The sequence below is a fragment of the Sardina pilchardus genome, chromosome 12, assembly GCF_963854185.1.
Source record: "Sardina pilchardus chromosome 12, fSarPil1.1, whole genome shotgun sequence".
NCBI classification, from domain to species: Eukaryota; Metazoa; Chordata; class Actinopteri; order Clupeiformes; family Clupeidae; genus Sardina; species Sardina pilchardus.
The window spans coordinates 33550102-33567557 of NC_085005.1; the positions used below are offsets into that span (position 1 = coordinate 33550102).

The 17456-nt window shown below is 40.1% G+C and overlaps 1 protein-coding gene across 1 annotated transcript in view; it reads right to left on the minus strand.

Moving 5' to 3' along the window:
* Positions 1-17456, minus strand: part of LOC134098133 (guanylate-binding protein 1-like) — a 70714-nt gene that overhangs the window by 42098 nt on the left and 11160 nt on the right. Inside the window, exon 5 of the mRNA XM_062551103.1 lies at positions 8895-9004. Coding sequence (XP_062407087.1) covers positions 8895-9004 — 110 coding nt within the window. The remainder of the gene's footprint in view (positions 1-8894; positions 9005-17456) is intronic.

Consider the following 17456-nt stretch of genomic DNA (forward strand, 5'->3'; position numbering starts at 1 on the left):
GTCTTGGCTGAAGGAGGTGTTGGTTTGATTTGTATGAACCTCCTAGAAGGACATTATGGGGTTTAACCCCATTTTTTATGTTTGAGGGATCAGATTGCCATCCTGTAAACAGGATAAAAATGTTATATCCCATTTTTACTCTTTATTGATCCCTTAGAATATGTCCAAAAGTTGTCAAAAATGAAAAAGGCGACTAAATTGAGGGGCCAAGTGGATCAAGTCACACAAGGCTAAAAATGTAATATAAGACAGATGAGATACTGAGGGAGAACACTGTGAAATGTATAACCCCTGTTACGATGGCCTTTGAACCCACTGTGTCCCTAACTGAGGTTAAGGGCTAAAAACCACCAACCACCGATCCCGTGGTCTCCAACTTTTTCATATCTCTTGATAGAAAATTTATAGAGACTTAAAACTCATATATGTTGTTCATCTCTTCAAAGCGGTTTTTTTTGAGACCATCCATGACTTCCTGTGATAACCGGAAGTTGGTTTAAAACAGGAAGTAAACTTTTAAAAGGCTGTATCTCTGGGGAAAAAAAACAAAAAGCTGTTGGGGCCTAAGTGTTGAGGCCAAAATTATGGTTTGAGAGATTGTGTAGGAGTATGTTTCAGACCATTTGGAGTTGAGTGGTACCCACTTTGTATGACATAAAAAAATCGCCCTTAGGGTTTAACTTGACCAAAAAGTGTAGGCCTCAACAGCTTTTTTGTTTGTTTTTTTCCCCAGACATACAGCCTTTTTAAAGTGTACTTCCTGTTTTAAACCAACTTCCGGTTATCACAGGAAGTCATGGATGGTCTCAAAAAGCCACTTTGAAGAGATGAACAACATGTATGAGTTTCAAGTCTCAAATTTTCTATCAAGAGATATGAAAAAATTGGAGACCACCGGATCGGTGGTTGGTGGTTTTTAGCCCTTAACCTCACTTAACACAGTGGGTTCAAAGGCCATCGTAACAGGGGTTATACATTTCACAGTGTTCTCCCTCAGTATCTCATCTGTCTTATATTACATTTTTAGCCTTGTGTGACTTGATCCACTTGGCCATTTTAAGCCCGTCAATTTAGTCACCTTTTTCATTTTTGACAACTTTTGGACATATTCTAAGGGGTCAATAAAGAGTAAAAATGGGATATAACATTTTTATCCTGTTTATAGGATGGCATTCCGATCCCTCAAACAGAAAAAAATGGGTTTAAACCCCATATTGTCCTTCTAAGAGGTTCATAAAAATCGAACCAACACCTCCTTCAGCCAAGACAATTTTTCATTTTTTCTAACTTCAGACATGTACTGAGGGGATATTAAAATGGACAGGTCGGATCTACCACATTCACATGGTCTACAAAGTGGCATACTATTGCAGGAGAAAAGAAATGTTGGATTTGCATTTCATCTTGTCCTTGAAAAAAAGCAATGAAATTGGCATTTTTAGGAAAAAACACCATTTTGGCCATCTTTGAAGGCGCATAGCCTCGAAATACGAAAACTTACCATCTCAATTTTTTTTCAACATGTTCTCTTACTCATGGACTATATGTAAAGTTTTAAAAATGTGAGTCCTATCCATTCATGACCATAAGAGAACAAAAACAGGTTTTTTTTTTGTTTTTCATTGCTTTAAAAAAAATATGGGTTTGTTTCGATGAATAAGTCTTCAATGGTGGGAAGGACTATAATTCCTTTGTGATATTGGACAACTAAACAGGGTACTGCCCCAGTGTTCAAATTTTTAGAAAATAATATGGTAGGCTTAAGACAGGAGAGGGGTTTAAAAAAAGTGGTGCTCATTCAATACAGGCATTTTCAGCCTTTTTTTAGGACACGTCTATCCACATTTGAAGAGCCATATCTCAGAAACTAAACAAGATACCAAGCTAAAATTTTGGTTTTCCTCTAATGAGACATGGAGGAACATTTTGACCAAAAATCAGGAAAAACTGAGGACCATGGTGTCGGACCTGTTCCAACTGATGGGGAATTGCCCATACGGCGTCCATCTTGAATTTTTGGACAAAATTTAACATGCCCCAAGTCTTAATCTGTTTCAATAGGGGTTCTGACCAGGAATCCATTGAGAAAACTTTGACAGAAAACTAGGCCCAAAAAGTTGAGCAAATGACCTGTCTAACTTCCATGCAATAACATGGCCTGATAGCCTAGGCTACTACAGACTAATCATTAGGCTACTTCTATAATCATGGAGCAAAGATTTGGGCGAATGCAATGTTCAAGAAAACAGCCACGAGAAGGGAGATGATTTTCTGACGATTCAACAATGAAACTGAGTTGCGCAAAGTCGCCCAGTTTCTGATTTGCCAGACAATATTTTCTGTCGCTAAAATTGCCAAAAGTCGCTAAAGCTAGCAACAAATAAGTCACTAAATTGGCAAAACTGATCACTGAAAGACCAAGAAAGTGACTTTGAATAGACTTCCAGGTCACAGCAATCGGAAAAAAATAAATATCAAAATCAGTTAGCCCTGAGTCTGTTTTTTAAATGTTCTACTTTTGATCTGACCATGAAATCAAAAGTCTGGAAAAAAAGCGTCATTTTCTTCTTCGTATCACATTCAAAACAAATAATGAAAAAACAAGTCATTTTTTTATTTTTGATTCTTAATTGAATATCAAATGAACGAAGCATACATGGACCCACAAACATCTTGCCTATTTAGATATTCTATTATTAGGGCCTATTATAAAAGTTAAGACTTTTTCGTTAGGAAACCATTTCATTTGAATTATGGACTGCCTTTGAATGAAGTTTAATCGGACTTTCAGTTCACAGAAGAAAGTTTCAAGACGCTAAGGGTCCGTGTACTTTTTCGTTCATTCATTATTCTATTTTGGAAGTTGCATGGGAAATGAAAAAGGAGTTGTATATGAATTTTTACTCTGATGTATGACTTGTGAAATTGAATCCAGTGCCACGTTTTGATATATTTTACGTATTGAAAATAAAACACTGAACTTTTGGAAAAAACAAAAAACGAATTTTAAAAAAAGGCCATTCTGGATTGCATTTGGGTCTATTTTGGACCCAGGTTTTGGGTGACCAGTGGGGTATACTACGAACCTCGATTAGTGCGTTAGCGAGGTATGTTGCGCTCAAAGCCAGGGTATGCTGTGACACGAAAGTGGCTCTGTTTTAGCGTAGTAATCTTGTTTTAATATAGGCGGTCTTGTGCATCTCCACGTTTCACGATTGGCCAAATTCACCCAAACCCAGAGAACGCGCTCTGAGCTGAAAGCCTAGTTGGTACTTTGGAGTAAACTGTAACCATTTTTGGAGGCTGTTGGCCTGTTGATTTGAATGGTGAATGGTGAACAGGTGGCCTGTTGATTTGGTGCATTTAAACGGCCTTAAAAATGGTTACAGTTAACCCCAAAGTAGGCTACCGCCTAGTTTGATAAATTCACCCCTGAGTGAGTTTCGTGAAAGCCACTGCTCCCAGGTTTGGTTGGCAGCTTAAGATACCATGGTGATACAGTGACACTAGAAAAGATTCACTTTCGTATGACAGCATACCCTAGCTCTGAGCGCGACATACCTCGTCGCTAACTCACTAATCGAGGTTCATAGGCTATACCCCACGGGAGGAATATTGTGGTCGTGGAGATGTGTGAGTGCGCGGCGCGCGAAACGGTGTAGGCCTACTTCCAGGGAAAAGATAGGATCAGTCAAATGGAATAGGCTAAAATAAAGGAATAAGTGAATATCACAAATTAAAAAATTATCGGAAATGTCATTTTTTTTCTAATACTATTATTTGAAGATGATTACACATTTTGAAAACAAAATACAGACATTTCTGCTTTCATTCTTTTGAATAAAACACCAAGTTGCACCCTTTTCACATTTTCACATTTCATTCCAAAATAGAATAACGAATGAACGAAAAAGTAAACTAAGGACGCTAAGAAACACATGTTTGCCTCGTGGCATTAACGGTGACTTAATTTATTTCAAAAATGACCTCATGAATCCTATGGTTGTTTGTGTGTTCTACTTGTCTATTTTGATCTATAATGATTATAGGGGAAGCATCTCAGTTGTTAGATTTGCACATAACATGTTTGCATAGGCTAGTCTTCTTTTTCTCGACTCTGCTCTTTCTCGGAGCCTCAGTGCAGGTCAGGACATTTAGGTTACATTATTTTTTTTGTAAAACGGTCTTAAAATAGGCTACAATTGTATTTGGCAGAGGACAGGCTGCTAGTAACAAAATCCAGGAAATGCTAGTGTCGCTTCAGCGTGGCAACCACGAAGCTCTTCACGTTTTGAGGCAGTGCTCGTTACCCCTAGAACCATCCCAGTTTGTGGTTTGTATGATTTGTGAATGTAAGCCTACCCGAGTCAAACTTTCATTTAAAAGCATTCTGGCAACAAAACAAAAGGATTCGCAAACGTTATTCTTTAATCTAAATGCGTACCGCCATGGCGATAAAGAGAAAGAAGGCTATGATTTGAAATAGCTGTTGTCAAACACAGAGAGTTTGTGAACTGTTGTGTTGTGTTGCCAGCATACGAGTAGCCTAGTCTATCCTGAGACGTGATAGCATATTTTGTTTAGTGCGCAAATTTGAAACCATTTGGAACTCTGGCTTTCGCTTCCACAGTCAAAGTGGAAAAGATAGGCCTACATTGTTGCAAGTAGGACAACACATTGTTTCGGCTATTTCGGTCCATTATGCGTTGCCATTGTCGATCACAATAGGTTTATCTGTAGCCAGTGGGCACCAACTTTTTTGATGAATGAACATTTTAAAAGTGGTGGGGACAAAATCGTTCGTCATAAAAATTGGTGGAGTACCCGGTCCCTGGCGAAAATGACGCTGCTGTTTCCGAAAGCCGAAAAGGAGTAGGCTCACTGTTGCAGACGCACACTCAACATAGCCTATTCAAAAGATTGCTAATGATGTGTGAAACTGCTCTTGGGGGGGTGGGGGATTTTTTCATTCTACCCACAGCACCCCCTGCCGAACACATCTTCCCACGCCTGTGGATGTCATTTCCAAATTTAAGCCCATCTTATGCGGAAAGTTGCCTAATAGCCAACCAGATCAAACCAATGGATGAAACAGGCACCTCCAGAATGGAGGCTACAGTGCAGCTACAGCGGAGCAGCGCCAGGACCAGGAGGTGAAATACGCGAGTCACTATTAATAATATTGAATGTGTTCAGCCTCATTGTAATAGACTGGGTTTCTAATGTGTAGAGATAGCAGTAATGTGAGTGGTTCCCTTAGTCACATGACGTGTGTTTTGAGTAAGTAGGAAGCGAGCTCCGAGATACTATACGAGCTGTGAGATACGATACGTGTGTTATGCTGAATTGTACTAGCCACTTCCAGTAAATGTTCGGTTTTATAAATCACCGTCTTCAGTGTCTTATTAGCACCCACAAGATATCACACTCATAGGTTAATCGTTAAGGTTCATTAGTTATTTCTAAAAGCCATCTACAGTATAGGAAAATATTTATTTCAATTCTCACCCTAACCTTATTAACCCTTAGATGCATAGGCTACCAATACCTACACTCTTCCATGAGTGGGGTCAAAAATGACCCCAATTAGAATGCATGCGTTTTTTGCTTTAAACTCAAATAATGTCTTTCATTTTGGTTAAAGATGATGATTTTTATTATATATTTGCCAAAGAAATTATTGTTTCATGTTGGACATATGATGTATCACTTTTTATTAACATTTTATTACAAAACAGCTTTTAGATAGGCAAAAAAGGTAAACATCCTAAAATTATCTCAACATAGGTGAATAGGGTAAAATTTTTAACTTAGAGATATCTTCATGAAACTTTACCAGTTGAACACTCACATAAATAGGAGAAAAAAACGCATTGCAAGTTTTCTGTATTTATGTTTAAATATGCTAATTAGGTAATGTCTAATTAAATATGCGCTAATTTGCATATATGTTTTGATGCGAAGAATCTGACCATTGGAAAAAGCCAGGTTGAAAATTGTTTTTTTGTAGTGTTAATATATCAAATAAAAAAACATTTACAGAGGTGATTATGAATATCTTCTTTTGTTATCCAGTAAATCAGATACTGCCAATTGGCTTAAAAAATGAATTTTCGTCCTATTTTTAGGCATAAAAAGTCATACAAATCAGGCCAAGAACGCTATATCAACAAATCCCTCTGTAAATATCGCTTGGTGAATTCTGCTTCACAATGATAGGAAGAGTGGACATCGAAGGATCAAAAAGCGACGTCGCTATGAACGCTTGGCCGCCACATTATATGATGATACTTAGATTTATGTTGTTGTGTAAAAATAGCCTTCAGGATGGTGAGACTGCTGACATGAGATGTGATAATCAACAGTAAATGTATACCTTACTGCCACACTTGATAAAAATCAAAAGATCCTAGGGTTAACTTTTGAAATTCCATAGAAAATGCTTGGGGTCATTTTTGACCCCACGTATGCGGATCGGTGGTATTGATACAAAACATGAAATTACTTCAAAAATATAATAATTAGACACAAATCCAAATTACCTCATGTCAAAGACAACCTATTTGAGGAATACATGGAAGGTCAAATGAAAAAAAATTAAAATTAAGAAGATACTGCAAGAAAACAACCTCTGGGGTCATTTTTGACCCCACTTATGCATCTAAGGGTTAAATGTTGGACCTGAAAACAACTTTTGATCTGTAGTTTCATTTTCTAATAGCCTGTCTTTATTTTTCTATGAAGGTTTGAACTTTGAGAGTATTTAAACAAGTGGAAATGTGAGCACATGTTAATAACTGTCTGAGAAAAGTGTATAAAGTTTGTAGTGAGGGGTTTTACAGCCATAAAACATCTATAACTAGAAAAGCACTCAGAGAGCTTCCAGTTCAGTTCAGGATCGAATACAAGGTTTCCCTTCTGTCCCATCAGTGTCTCCATGGTGTCCCCCCCCCCCCCCCCCCCCACTCCCACTCCTCCTCACGTCATCTCCGGTCCGGACAATCACATCTCCTCCAGCAAAACAGAACCAAACTCAGGACTATGGGCGACCGTGCTTTCAGCTCTGCTGCTCCCAGTCTGTGGAATGCTCTCCCTGACCAACTAAGGGCACCACAGACTGTGGATTCTTTTAAGAAAGGCCTAAAAACACATCTTTTTAGAAAAGCTTTTAACTAAATACTTTTATCTGTTTTATGCTGGTTTTAGCCTAATTTTATGCTACTTTTAACTTCCTCTATGGTGTTACTTTTATCCTGTTGTGTGTGTGTGTATGTGTGTATGCATTGTAGCACTTTGAGATCATTTATTTGATGTAAAGCGCAATATAAATAAAATGTATTATTATTATTATTAGCACAGAACTCCGCCTGCATTGTTCTTCCTAGGTTGTCATACATTTGAACCATACTATTCAGATTGCCACCACGTGGCCATACCATGCCATTACACCACTAAGCTAAATACATAAATGCCTCCGGAATCCCGACAGAATTACGGATCACTCCCACAATTTAATCGTTTCTACCTTGGGTCATGTCCGACCTTCCCCCGAAAATGTCATCGAAATCCATACATTGCTTTTTGAGTTATCTTGCTAACAAACAGACAAACAAACAGACAGACAGACAGACAGACAGACAAACGCCAGTCCCCGATAAAAACATATACCTCCTTGGCGGAGGTGAATAATCGTAAAAAAATTAAAGCTGCTAGTTCGCCGATTTCACTTATCACTGGTTATTTTTGGAACGTAACCCCCACGATATACAAGGGATCACTGTAGCTTTTTTATTCATAAGCAATAATCAGATATCTTCTGGTTCTCATCAGAAATCACATCAGAGAAGCGCACTGCTGTTTCTAGGAGCTGCTGTAACATCGACACCGCCAGTATACATCAAATGAATTACAATTGCATTCAACATAAAGTTTATAAGGTCATACAATTTGCGAAGAAGTATTTTGCTTTAACATTTTCTCTGGTTTTATCATTCGTCGTTCTGAAAATAAAACATAAAACAAGATAATAAGTACATGACTAAGTCTATTCAGAGCAGCAATGTACATGCATCAGGTATTGAGTTACCTCCAAGCAAGCACAGCAAAAGTTAACCTAAATGTGAATTTGCTGCATCTATTCCCTAGTTGGCATACATTAAACCGTTCATTCAAAACATAACTGCTACATAATCCATATATCTGCAATGAACTGACTTTGTTTCCTAGACGCACAACTGTACTGTTTGTTGCTGTATAATAGATGCCGCTAACGGTTAGCAGCTCATTAGCTAACCTGCTATTAGAATAAGCTGGTTTAAATGAATGGTAGGGCACATCTATGTGGTAGGACTTTTACTTTTTGAAGCTAGACTTTTCATCATCTGATTATATTTTAACTTTTGAAAACTTTTCATTACGTTTCATTCAGTTATCGAAAACTTTATGAGCTACATACACAGGGAGATACAGTATGTTGTTTACTTTCATCGGTGACCATCAGTGACCCCTGCCATTCCCTCGCGTGCACTTAGAAAACAAACGTCCCCTTTATGTCCCTGGTGTAACATTATTGTCGGGCCCACACAAGGACGTCCTTGGGATGTCTATGAAATGACTGCGGACAGCACTGAGGGACTGAACAGGGACATCCCCAAAAGGTCCGACACTGGACGTCATAGAAGGATCAAAGGAGAACTTGCTCCAGACGTCAATAACATCCCAATGTCATCTGCTAGAGAATGCAATGTTGGGGACCAGTCGGGGACATCGTGAAAGTCTGGGGGACGTCCCATGTTTGGCGGGAAGGGATCACAAATGGTATTAACATACTAAAATGCCAATAATTGATTTCTGAGTGCCTGGTGCACAGAGCTGGTGTGTCTACAGAAGGATACTGCAGATCCTCGATGGTCCGGTTGCCAATGGTCGCTCGGCTGTTGTAGACCAGAGTGCTGCTCAGCAGAATGGCAAGAACAAAGAGCTTGATGTCGTGCTTTGTGTCTCCCTAAAACACAGACAACAAGATCTTGGTGTTGTGCTGTAGGTCTCTTTAAAGTCATTTTAAAGTGTAACAATGAAACAGCTTAGAGTGGAAGCTCTGGGAGAATGCTCTCACATCTAAAAATACTATTTTATACCACTGACAATGTTCAAAATATAGTTACACTTCTGTGGTAGTGTGGTTAGGACCCCTACAGACAATTTGAATAAGTACTATTCTACTAGTTGAATATTAAAATAGTTTTACTATATTAATATATGCCTGCTGTGTTATTACAGATTTTGCCCGTTGCTTGAACACATTTTGCACAACTTTGCTCACTGTGCCAAAACTCTACACACAAGTAAACATAACACAACACTAGGAAATACACCTTTCACATCTATGTCAAATTGAAACTCTACTATCAGTACTTAAACTCTGCTATCCAAAACAACAATCCTTTGTCAAAATGTAACTCTGGTGACAAAATGAAACACACTTGCATCATATGCATACACTTTCAGATCAGGAGGAACACACTAGTCTACTTTATATAAAACACCTTGCTTGAATACATTTAGCAAAACTTCACTCATTGTGCCAAAAATCTACACACTAGTCATCACACATCACTGGGAAATATACCATTCATATTACCATTTACCTTTTGTAGCTGGCTGATTGGTGTTCAGTTTTGCAAGTAAGTGCGTTCAGGCGTGTATTTGAGAGGTTGCAACCCGATGTGTTTTGTATTTTGGATACATGTGTTTAACAAATGGTACTCTGAGATTTCATTTTTGAAAAAAGTGTCTTATGTATGACATAGAGAGTAGTATGTAGGACCAAGTGTGTCGCATAAAGGAGTAAGTGTGTTGCAGAATTGCAAATAGAGTGCAAAGCAGCACTTTTGTTTAAAGTATAGGTACACCGTACATGTGTTTGAGATAAAGCAACAAAACTTCAAGTTGTGTTACTTTAGTTTAAGCATGGGTCTATAGTGTTCAAGCAACGGACAAAAACTGTAACAGAGGCAGAATCACTTGCTTTCTGATTGTTGTGATTTAATGACAAGCTGCTTCATCTGCCTGCTGCTGTGATTGAAACATGTTCACTAGCATTGGTTAGCCTACTCACCAAAATACATGCCCACTCCACTCCTTCAACAAAAAAATTAAATCCTTGTATATTCGATGCCAAACAGGTTCATAATTATACAGATTTGGGCTGTTACATGCATATGCCTATATTATGTACTATATACAGTCTGTGTCAAAATTGTTGTCACCCCATGCTGAAGTTGACTAAAAAGAGGAATATAAAATCATCTTTTGGAAATTGATTTTAATGGCTTATGTAATAAAATTAGGAAAAATCCAACCTTTAAGGACACACCAATTTTCTATGTGAATGAATAATGTATCACAAATAAATAAATGTTCTTCCCAAAATACTGGGGTCAAAAATCTTGTCACCCCTATGTAACCCTATGGGAATTTAACACATAGGGTTAACATAGGGGCAGGCAGTTTTTTATTTTTAAAGGCTACTTATTTCATGGATCCAGGATACTATGCATCCTGATAAAGTTCCCTTGGTCTTTAGAACTAAAATTGACCCACATCATCACACACCCTTCACCATACCTAGAGATAGGCATGGTGTTTTGTTCAGTTTTGTTCTCAAAGGTAAAAAACAAAGGTAAAAAAAAAAAGTACATTTTTGGTCACGGCGATTTTGTTGGTATGAAAGAAACATTTGCATGTTATATATATATATATATGTACATACACACACACAACACACATTATATTGCCAAAAGTATTGGGTCACCGCCGGCCTTGACCCCCATATGAACTTCAGTCACATCCTATTCTTAATCCATAGGGTTTAATATGACGTTGGTCCAGTCTTTGCAGCTATAACAGCTTCAACTCTTCTAGGAAGGCTTTCCACAAGGTATATGCATGACTGTGTACCCGTGCACCAAGCAAGGTCCATACAGACATGGATGACATGGATGAGTTTGGTGTGGAAGAACTTGACTGGTCTGCACCTGACCTCAACCCAATAGAACACCGTTGGGATGAATTAAAGGGGATTGAGAGCCAGTCTCCTCGTCCAACATCAGTGTGTGACTTCACAAATGCGCTTCTGAAAGAATGGTCAAAAATGCCCATAAACACTCCTAAACCTTGGAAAGCCTTCCCAGAAGAGTCGAAGCTCTTATAGCTGCAAAAAGTGGACCAATGTCATATTAAGCCCTATGGATTAAGAATAGGATGTGATTTAAGTTCATATGGGGGTCAAGGCAGGTGACCCAATACTTTTGGCAATATAGTAATATTTCTGAACGTGACTTAACAAAAATCAGCATACTTTATAGAGGGTGCATTAACCGTATGTTATCTGCACACCTATGACTAGATCTTATTTGTTGTAACAACACACAAACACTCTTGCTTAAATTCTTGCTTTATAATGATCTTTACCTTTTGAATTATTCTTTGACTATATTGCCCTTCTCTGCTTTTATTTGTTACTATTTGCTTTGTGTCTAAAGCACATTGAATGACCTCTGTGTATAAAATGTGCTATTCAAATAAACTTGATTTGACTAAAATGTACAGTAGGCTATAGCTTTAAATATGCTGTAGCCTACTGTCAGAGAAGTAAACAAAAAATATATCATATGAAAATCTATTATGAAAAAAATAATATGTTCATTTCAATGATTTTACTGGTAACTAGATTATACGGTTTACTTGCATCCACCGCTACGACGTGTCAATGCAACCTACAAATCAGAGACATTACGTTGCTTTCTTTTCTCCACCAGTAGCTAGTTCTTAACCACTTGAAGAATAGCTGTCCTTGCTAGCCTGTAGTAGAACGATCCCTTAACGGGTCACTTAAATGTTTCAATCCAAAAGAAACCACTTAATGCTGGCACGTCCTCAATTTTTTGAGTTTCTTCCACCAAAACCTTAAGGTCTCATTTAAGTCTGTTGACACGGTCACCGTACACGAATGGGGAGAAGGGATGGGTCCGGGAAAACATCTGGACATAACTTCGTGCTAAGTCATCTAAATGTTCAAGTGTTTAATGCGTTTTCAGGTGGATAATAGTGCCCGAACTAGTATAAGTTTCGACGTCGACCACAAACTTACAGCCGCAGCCATTAGGCTACAGTCAAGCGCGACAAACATAAACATATGACGCCACAGGTTTTTATTTGGAAGAAAGAACGCAGCCTACGTTTGTATGTAGGCAATTTGTATTCACAATACTTAAGAAAATATAATATTATTGTATTGCATTTGTATTGGGTGTTTGAAGAATAGGCCTAATTAAAAAAAAATCAGTCGGTCTTAACGCAATTTGCAACCGGCAAGTCGGTCGGACTAGAGGGGGAAAAAAATAAATGTTTGAGTCGGCCCTATTTTGACAGGGTCGGTCGGGTTACGGCAAACAAGAATATTTTTAAGGATGGCCTAAAGCTTATAACGTTTGCTAGTTTTACCAACTTGTGTAGTCTTTCAAATCTGAAAATGCCGCACGTACCTGACGCAAAGTATCACGTGCACGGCGACGAAGATGTGACGGCAGAACGTAAACGTAGTAACTCCTCCCATGTCAGGTAAAATGACAGAGATGTCTAGTCCCGTCCGAATTGGACATTTATATTACAGAGGTCATATGATAAACCTGCATTACTCTACGTCCCCCCATAAAACTAATCCCGTCCGAATAGGCCTATAGAGATCCATTGAACTCAAAATGTTATTTACCCACCTACAGCTTATTTCCCCCCGCCGAACGATATAAAAGAAGCCCAATTGGGTGGGCAACACTGCTCGTAACCCTCAATGAGTCCTTTCACATATGACGTGTGCTTAACAGGGTCGCTACAAGTCTGGCTATTAGAAGGGAAAGTAGCAGACATGTCAACAGGACTGTGGCGATGGCCCTCCACAGGCAAAACTGGCGTCTGGGCCACGACGCCAGTCACTAGCAGTTTTCCTGTTCTCGTCTTGTATGTGCAGGGGAGGGAGAGCGGCGCCCCGGGGACAGAAACCTAACCCCCCGTCTGGAATTCCCCTCCGTGTCACGAGAGGTCCAGGGTCCAGCTGCTGTCGTCCGAGCATCCAACCTCTCCTGAGATGACCAGCGCTGGGCCTGTGAATTGCCCCCACGCTGTGGAGAACGCCCCCTCGAATTGAAATCAGCAGCCGCTGAACGGCACAGTCACACCTGCAGCCTTCGCGTGATGATCGATATGGAGAGAGACTACGCTGATCATTGGCCCTGGCACGGTAAGTGTCTGGTCGGTCGTATCCTGCCCTGCGGCTACTGTCTTTAATGTCCCGCAACTCCGTCTGTAGGTTGTCCACTTTCACAGACAGGCGTTCGACCGCACTTAGGAGTCCGGCTGACATTGTAGAGTTGCGGTCAACAGAATCCAAAACTGAAACATTGGTATGCAGAGGGGTCATTTGGGGAACCTGTGCATTCACACACAGAGCCTGTCTTGCACGCTCACAGCGTGCTGCAATTGCCATGGCCTCCTCCAAATTACTGGCCCCCATCTCGTGACACTTAGTCTGTAAAGGCCGGGTCAAGGCCTGCAAGAAAACAGCGGAATTTTTCCCCATCTTTTGCAACTTTATCATACTCTGGAAACGCCTCCAGCACCAGTCTCGAAATATCGGCTGCATACACCTCTAAACTTTCATTTGCATTCCTGGGGCGAGCATTCAGACATGTTTGGAAATATAGAATAAATTGTTTCTGTCCAAAGGCATCCAATAGGACTCGGGCACACGCCTTGCATTCTAGGAATATCGCCGACATATTGGTAGCGCACCGAACGTAATATCCATTCATTCAGATGCAGAAGACAAGGAGCAGAAATATAGTATTAGCGATTCTTTTCCTATTGCGATCGTGGGTTGCGCTGTTACACCCCACTACACAGCAACATACGACCAAGAAGGCAAAAACTAAGTAACAGGAACTCACTAATAGGCGGGAGTAAATCCATAGTAATCCATAGTAAACTGCCAATAGAGTGAAGCTGCCAATAGTTTTCACGTCATGATCCCGAGCCCTATAGCCTTTTGTTTGCACTCTCATAGTCACCTTGAACATCAGATGGTAAACTGTCCCACAGGATAAATGCAGCCCCGTCCAATCTAGTTGGTAGCAGTGTAGTAAGAGTAGCAAAATAACCCCCCCCCCCCCCCCAGCGCGTTGCGATGCACTGAACTTAACTGCATCCTCACGGTGGGTTTCCACACAAGTCAAATTTCGCCTCGCGCCCACTGAAAATGAACAGGGAAGCGAAATCCGCTCCGGTAGGGCGAAATGAAGCGAATTCGCCTCATGGGGCGAATCAAAGTTGGCGATCTCCCAACTTTATGCAAATTTGAACCGCTCAGAGCAAATCAGAAGCCTGCGATGTACACAGAGGCGGGAGTTACAAAAAAATCAGAAAACAATGGCGGCACTGGAAATATTAAATTAAAGGTATACTATGCAGGATTGGCGATTTCATTGAGCTCAATGCAAATCAAACAGGCTAATAGGCTAACTGGAAAAAGCACCATGCCAATCTCTAGCTATGGTGAAGGGTATGTGATGATGTGGGGCTATTTTAATTCCAAAGGCCAAGGGAACTTTATCAGGATGCATAATATCCTGGATCCATGAAATAGCTGGCCTTTAAAAATAAAAACATATAAAAAAAAATCCTCCTGCTCCTATGGGAATTATGACCACCGCTAGCGTAGCTAGCGAAGCGGTCATATAGTTGTTGTCAAAGTTTTTTTTTTTTTTTAAATTCTTTTTTCCCGTCATTTTTCGTCAACGATTCCCGGGACACCGTAACACCGGAGCGCATGAAACTTGGTGGGCATGTAGCCCCAGTAGACTTCAATGGAAAATTTTCGTTTCGTCCCCGGGGGTCACTCCACCCCCGCGCTGCCCCCGCCCGAAGCCCTGCAGCAGGCCCGGGGTGGGTAATCGGGAGATTTCCCGATGGGCCGCTTCATTTTTTTTTACGTTTGTCAGGTTAGTCCATCTTCTCTTAAAGTAGGCTACAGAGGTTCCGCATTCTGACACCGCAGCCTCTGCATGGGCTGTAGCATACCATGCGAGGGAGTTCTCCCCTCCCAAGATAGTTGGTTGGGTCCATAGCATGTCTTTTCCAAAATATGATTTCTCAGATAGGCTACCGATAGCAGGGCCGGCCCTACCGCAACTATACGCGCCAGGGTCTCCAGCAAGTGTGAAATTTTTTAAGCTGTCTCATCACCAGGCTATTTGCTACAACATTTACCTCTGTTACAACAAGTCATGATTTATGCCCATTAAACTTTTAACTTACTGTCAGCATCCGTGTCACCTAAAGCATGCGATAGAAATATCTATTGAAAAGCACAGTTGATCTGTGCATGCACCATCTTTTGATTATTTGATTTAGAAAGCAAGTTCATTATTATGACCGCCGCTAGCATAGCTAGCGAAGCGGTCATATAGTTGTTGTCAAAGTTTTTTTTTTTTTTTTTTTTTTTTTTCCGTCATCGGTTCTGAATTTTTGGTCAACGATTCCCGGGACACCGTAACACCGGGGCACATGAAACTTGGTGGGCATGTAGCCCCAGTAGACTTTTACGGAAAAATTTCGTTTCGTCCCCGGGGGTCACTCCCCCCCCGCGCTGGCCCCGCCCGAAGCCCAAAAATTGCAGTTTTTCCTACATAACTACCTGAACCGTGGCACCGAGGATGACAAATTTTTTATGGTATGTTGGTCTCAAGAGCTCGGATCAACTTAGCTTATAACCAGTCATTTGTGAATTGCACCCCCATGGTAAAAATTGAAAATGTAATGTAATATTGCTTTAATTGCCCCTATCTTCAGATGAGATGCTATGAACTGCACCAAATTTCATGTGTATGATTAACCTGACACCCTCTGGGAGTATGCCAAGTTTTGTGGACTTTCATCCATGGGGGGCTATAATAAATGTATTTATGTGTGCATTTAGTGAATGGTCCCTCAACGTGGCTGCTCTACACTGAAGCCTAGAATGGCCCCATGGCCCCATGTAGCTGTGTCACTGGCACCCCCGTGGCTACCCTGTGCTTACCAAATAAAACAATTATGTATTTATTACGATTTTATATGAGAACGTCAAAAGCAGAACTAATGCAACCACGTTCAAACACTGCAGCCTGCTGCCACTGGTGTGTGGCGCTGGCGCTGCTCAGTGAATGATAGATCAGACCAGAGAGAAGAAGACAAACGAAGAAGATGGAGTTGTGATTTCTAGTTCCGTGGAGCCAGCGACAGTAAGCGACAGTACGCGACAATAGCGGGCAAGATGGCGGCGAAAAATGTCAAAATAAAGGTACACACGAACGATCAGATAAAGTAGGTCAATATTCGTTTTTGAGAGTATTTCAACGGTTTGCACGAAATGTATGCATGTTGCTGCAACGTAGCCTATTTAATCACGTGTAAATGTTGTAATTGTAGCAGAGTTTTAACGCTAATGTGCTTGAAATTAAACGGAAGTGACCTCACGCAACACCTTTCTCAATGCAAAGCCAGACGAACGTCTCCATGCCCTGATATAGGCAGAAAATGTCTAATAAGGGATTAAGTAGAACGGCTCTGATATAGGTTACTGACTGCTAACAGAGAGTGGAAAAAACAAACATATAAGAAAGGGATAATAATGTATTAAACGTAGGTTACATATATAACATATATAGGCTAAATGCTGTATATGATTATCATGCAAGAAAATAATTGTGGAAGGATGACCTTTTCCATAAACATCACCTAAAATAACCCCATTATAAAAAAACTCAAACTTATCAGTTAAAATGTTTACAACCAATAATGTCAACTTGTATGTTTTCACATGTAGGCATAGCCTAAATATGACATAAATTAGCCTACATGTATGAAATATGTTAATCGCCCCACCCCGACAGGTCATCACTGTATCAAATCACATACAAGGCATGTCAGGAAACACCCTTTAAGGAAAAACGGATATCAAATTCACCTTTGTAAGTACCAGGCTATGTAACTCCGTACCAACTTAAACTTTAAGCCTGTCACTGACACATAGGCCTACTGTTGAATTTCAAATTGTGCTGCTGTGAAAACAAGTTGTGCATATTTGAAAGGGGGGTAAAATTAAATCCTTATGACAGAATATAGGCCTACATTAGCCTAATATTTATACCAAGTTTGCTTTTAGGTACAAGGCATCAAGTCTGTACTGAGTCATGTGCACATAGCCTACTGCTGAACTTCAAATTGTGTGACTGTGAAAAAACTAAATTGTGCATATGTCAAAGGGGGGTGAAATGTAATCCTTATAATGTGTACTTTCAGGATATATATAAATGTTTATACCAAATTCGCCTTTGTAGGTACCAGGCCATAGTGTACTGAAT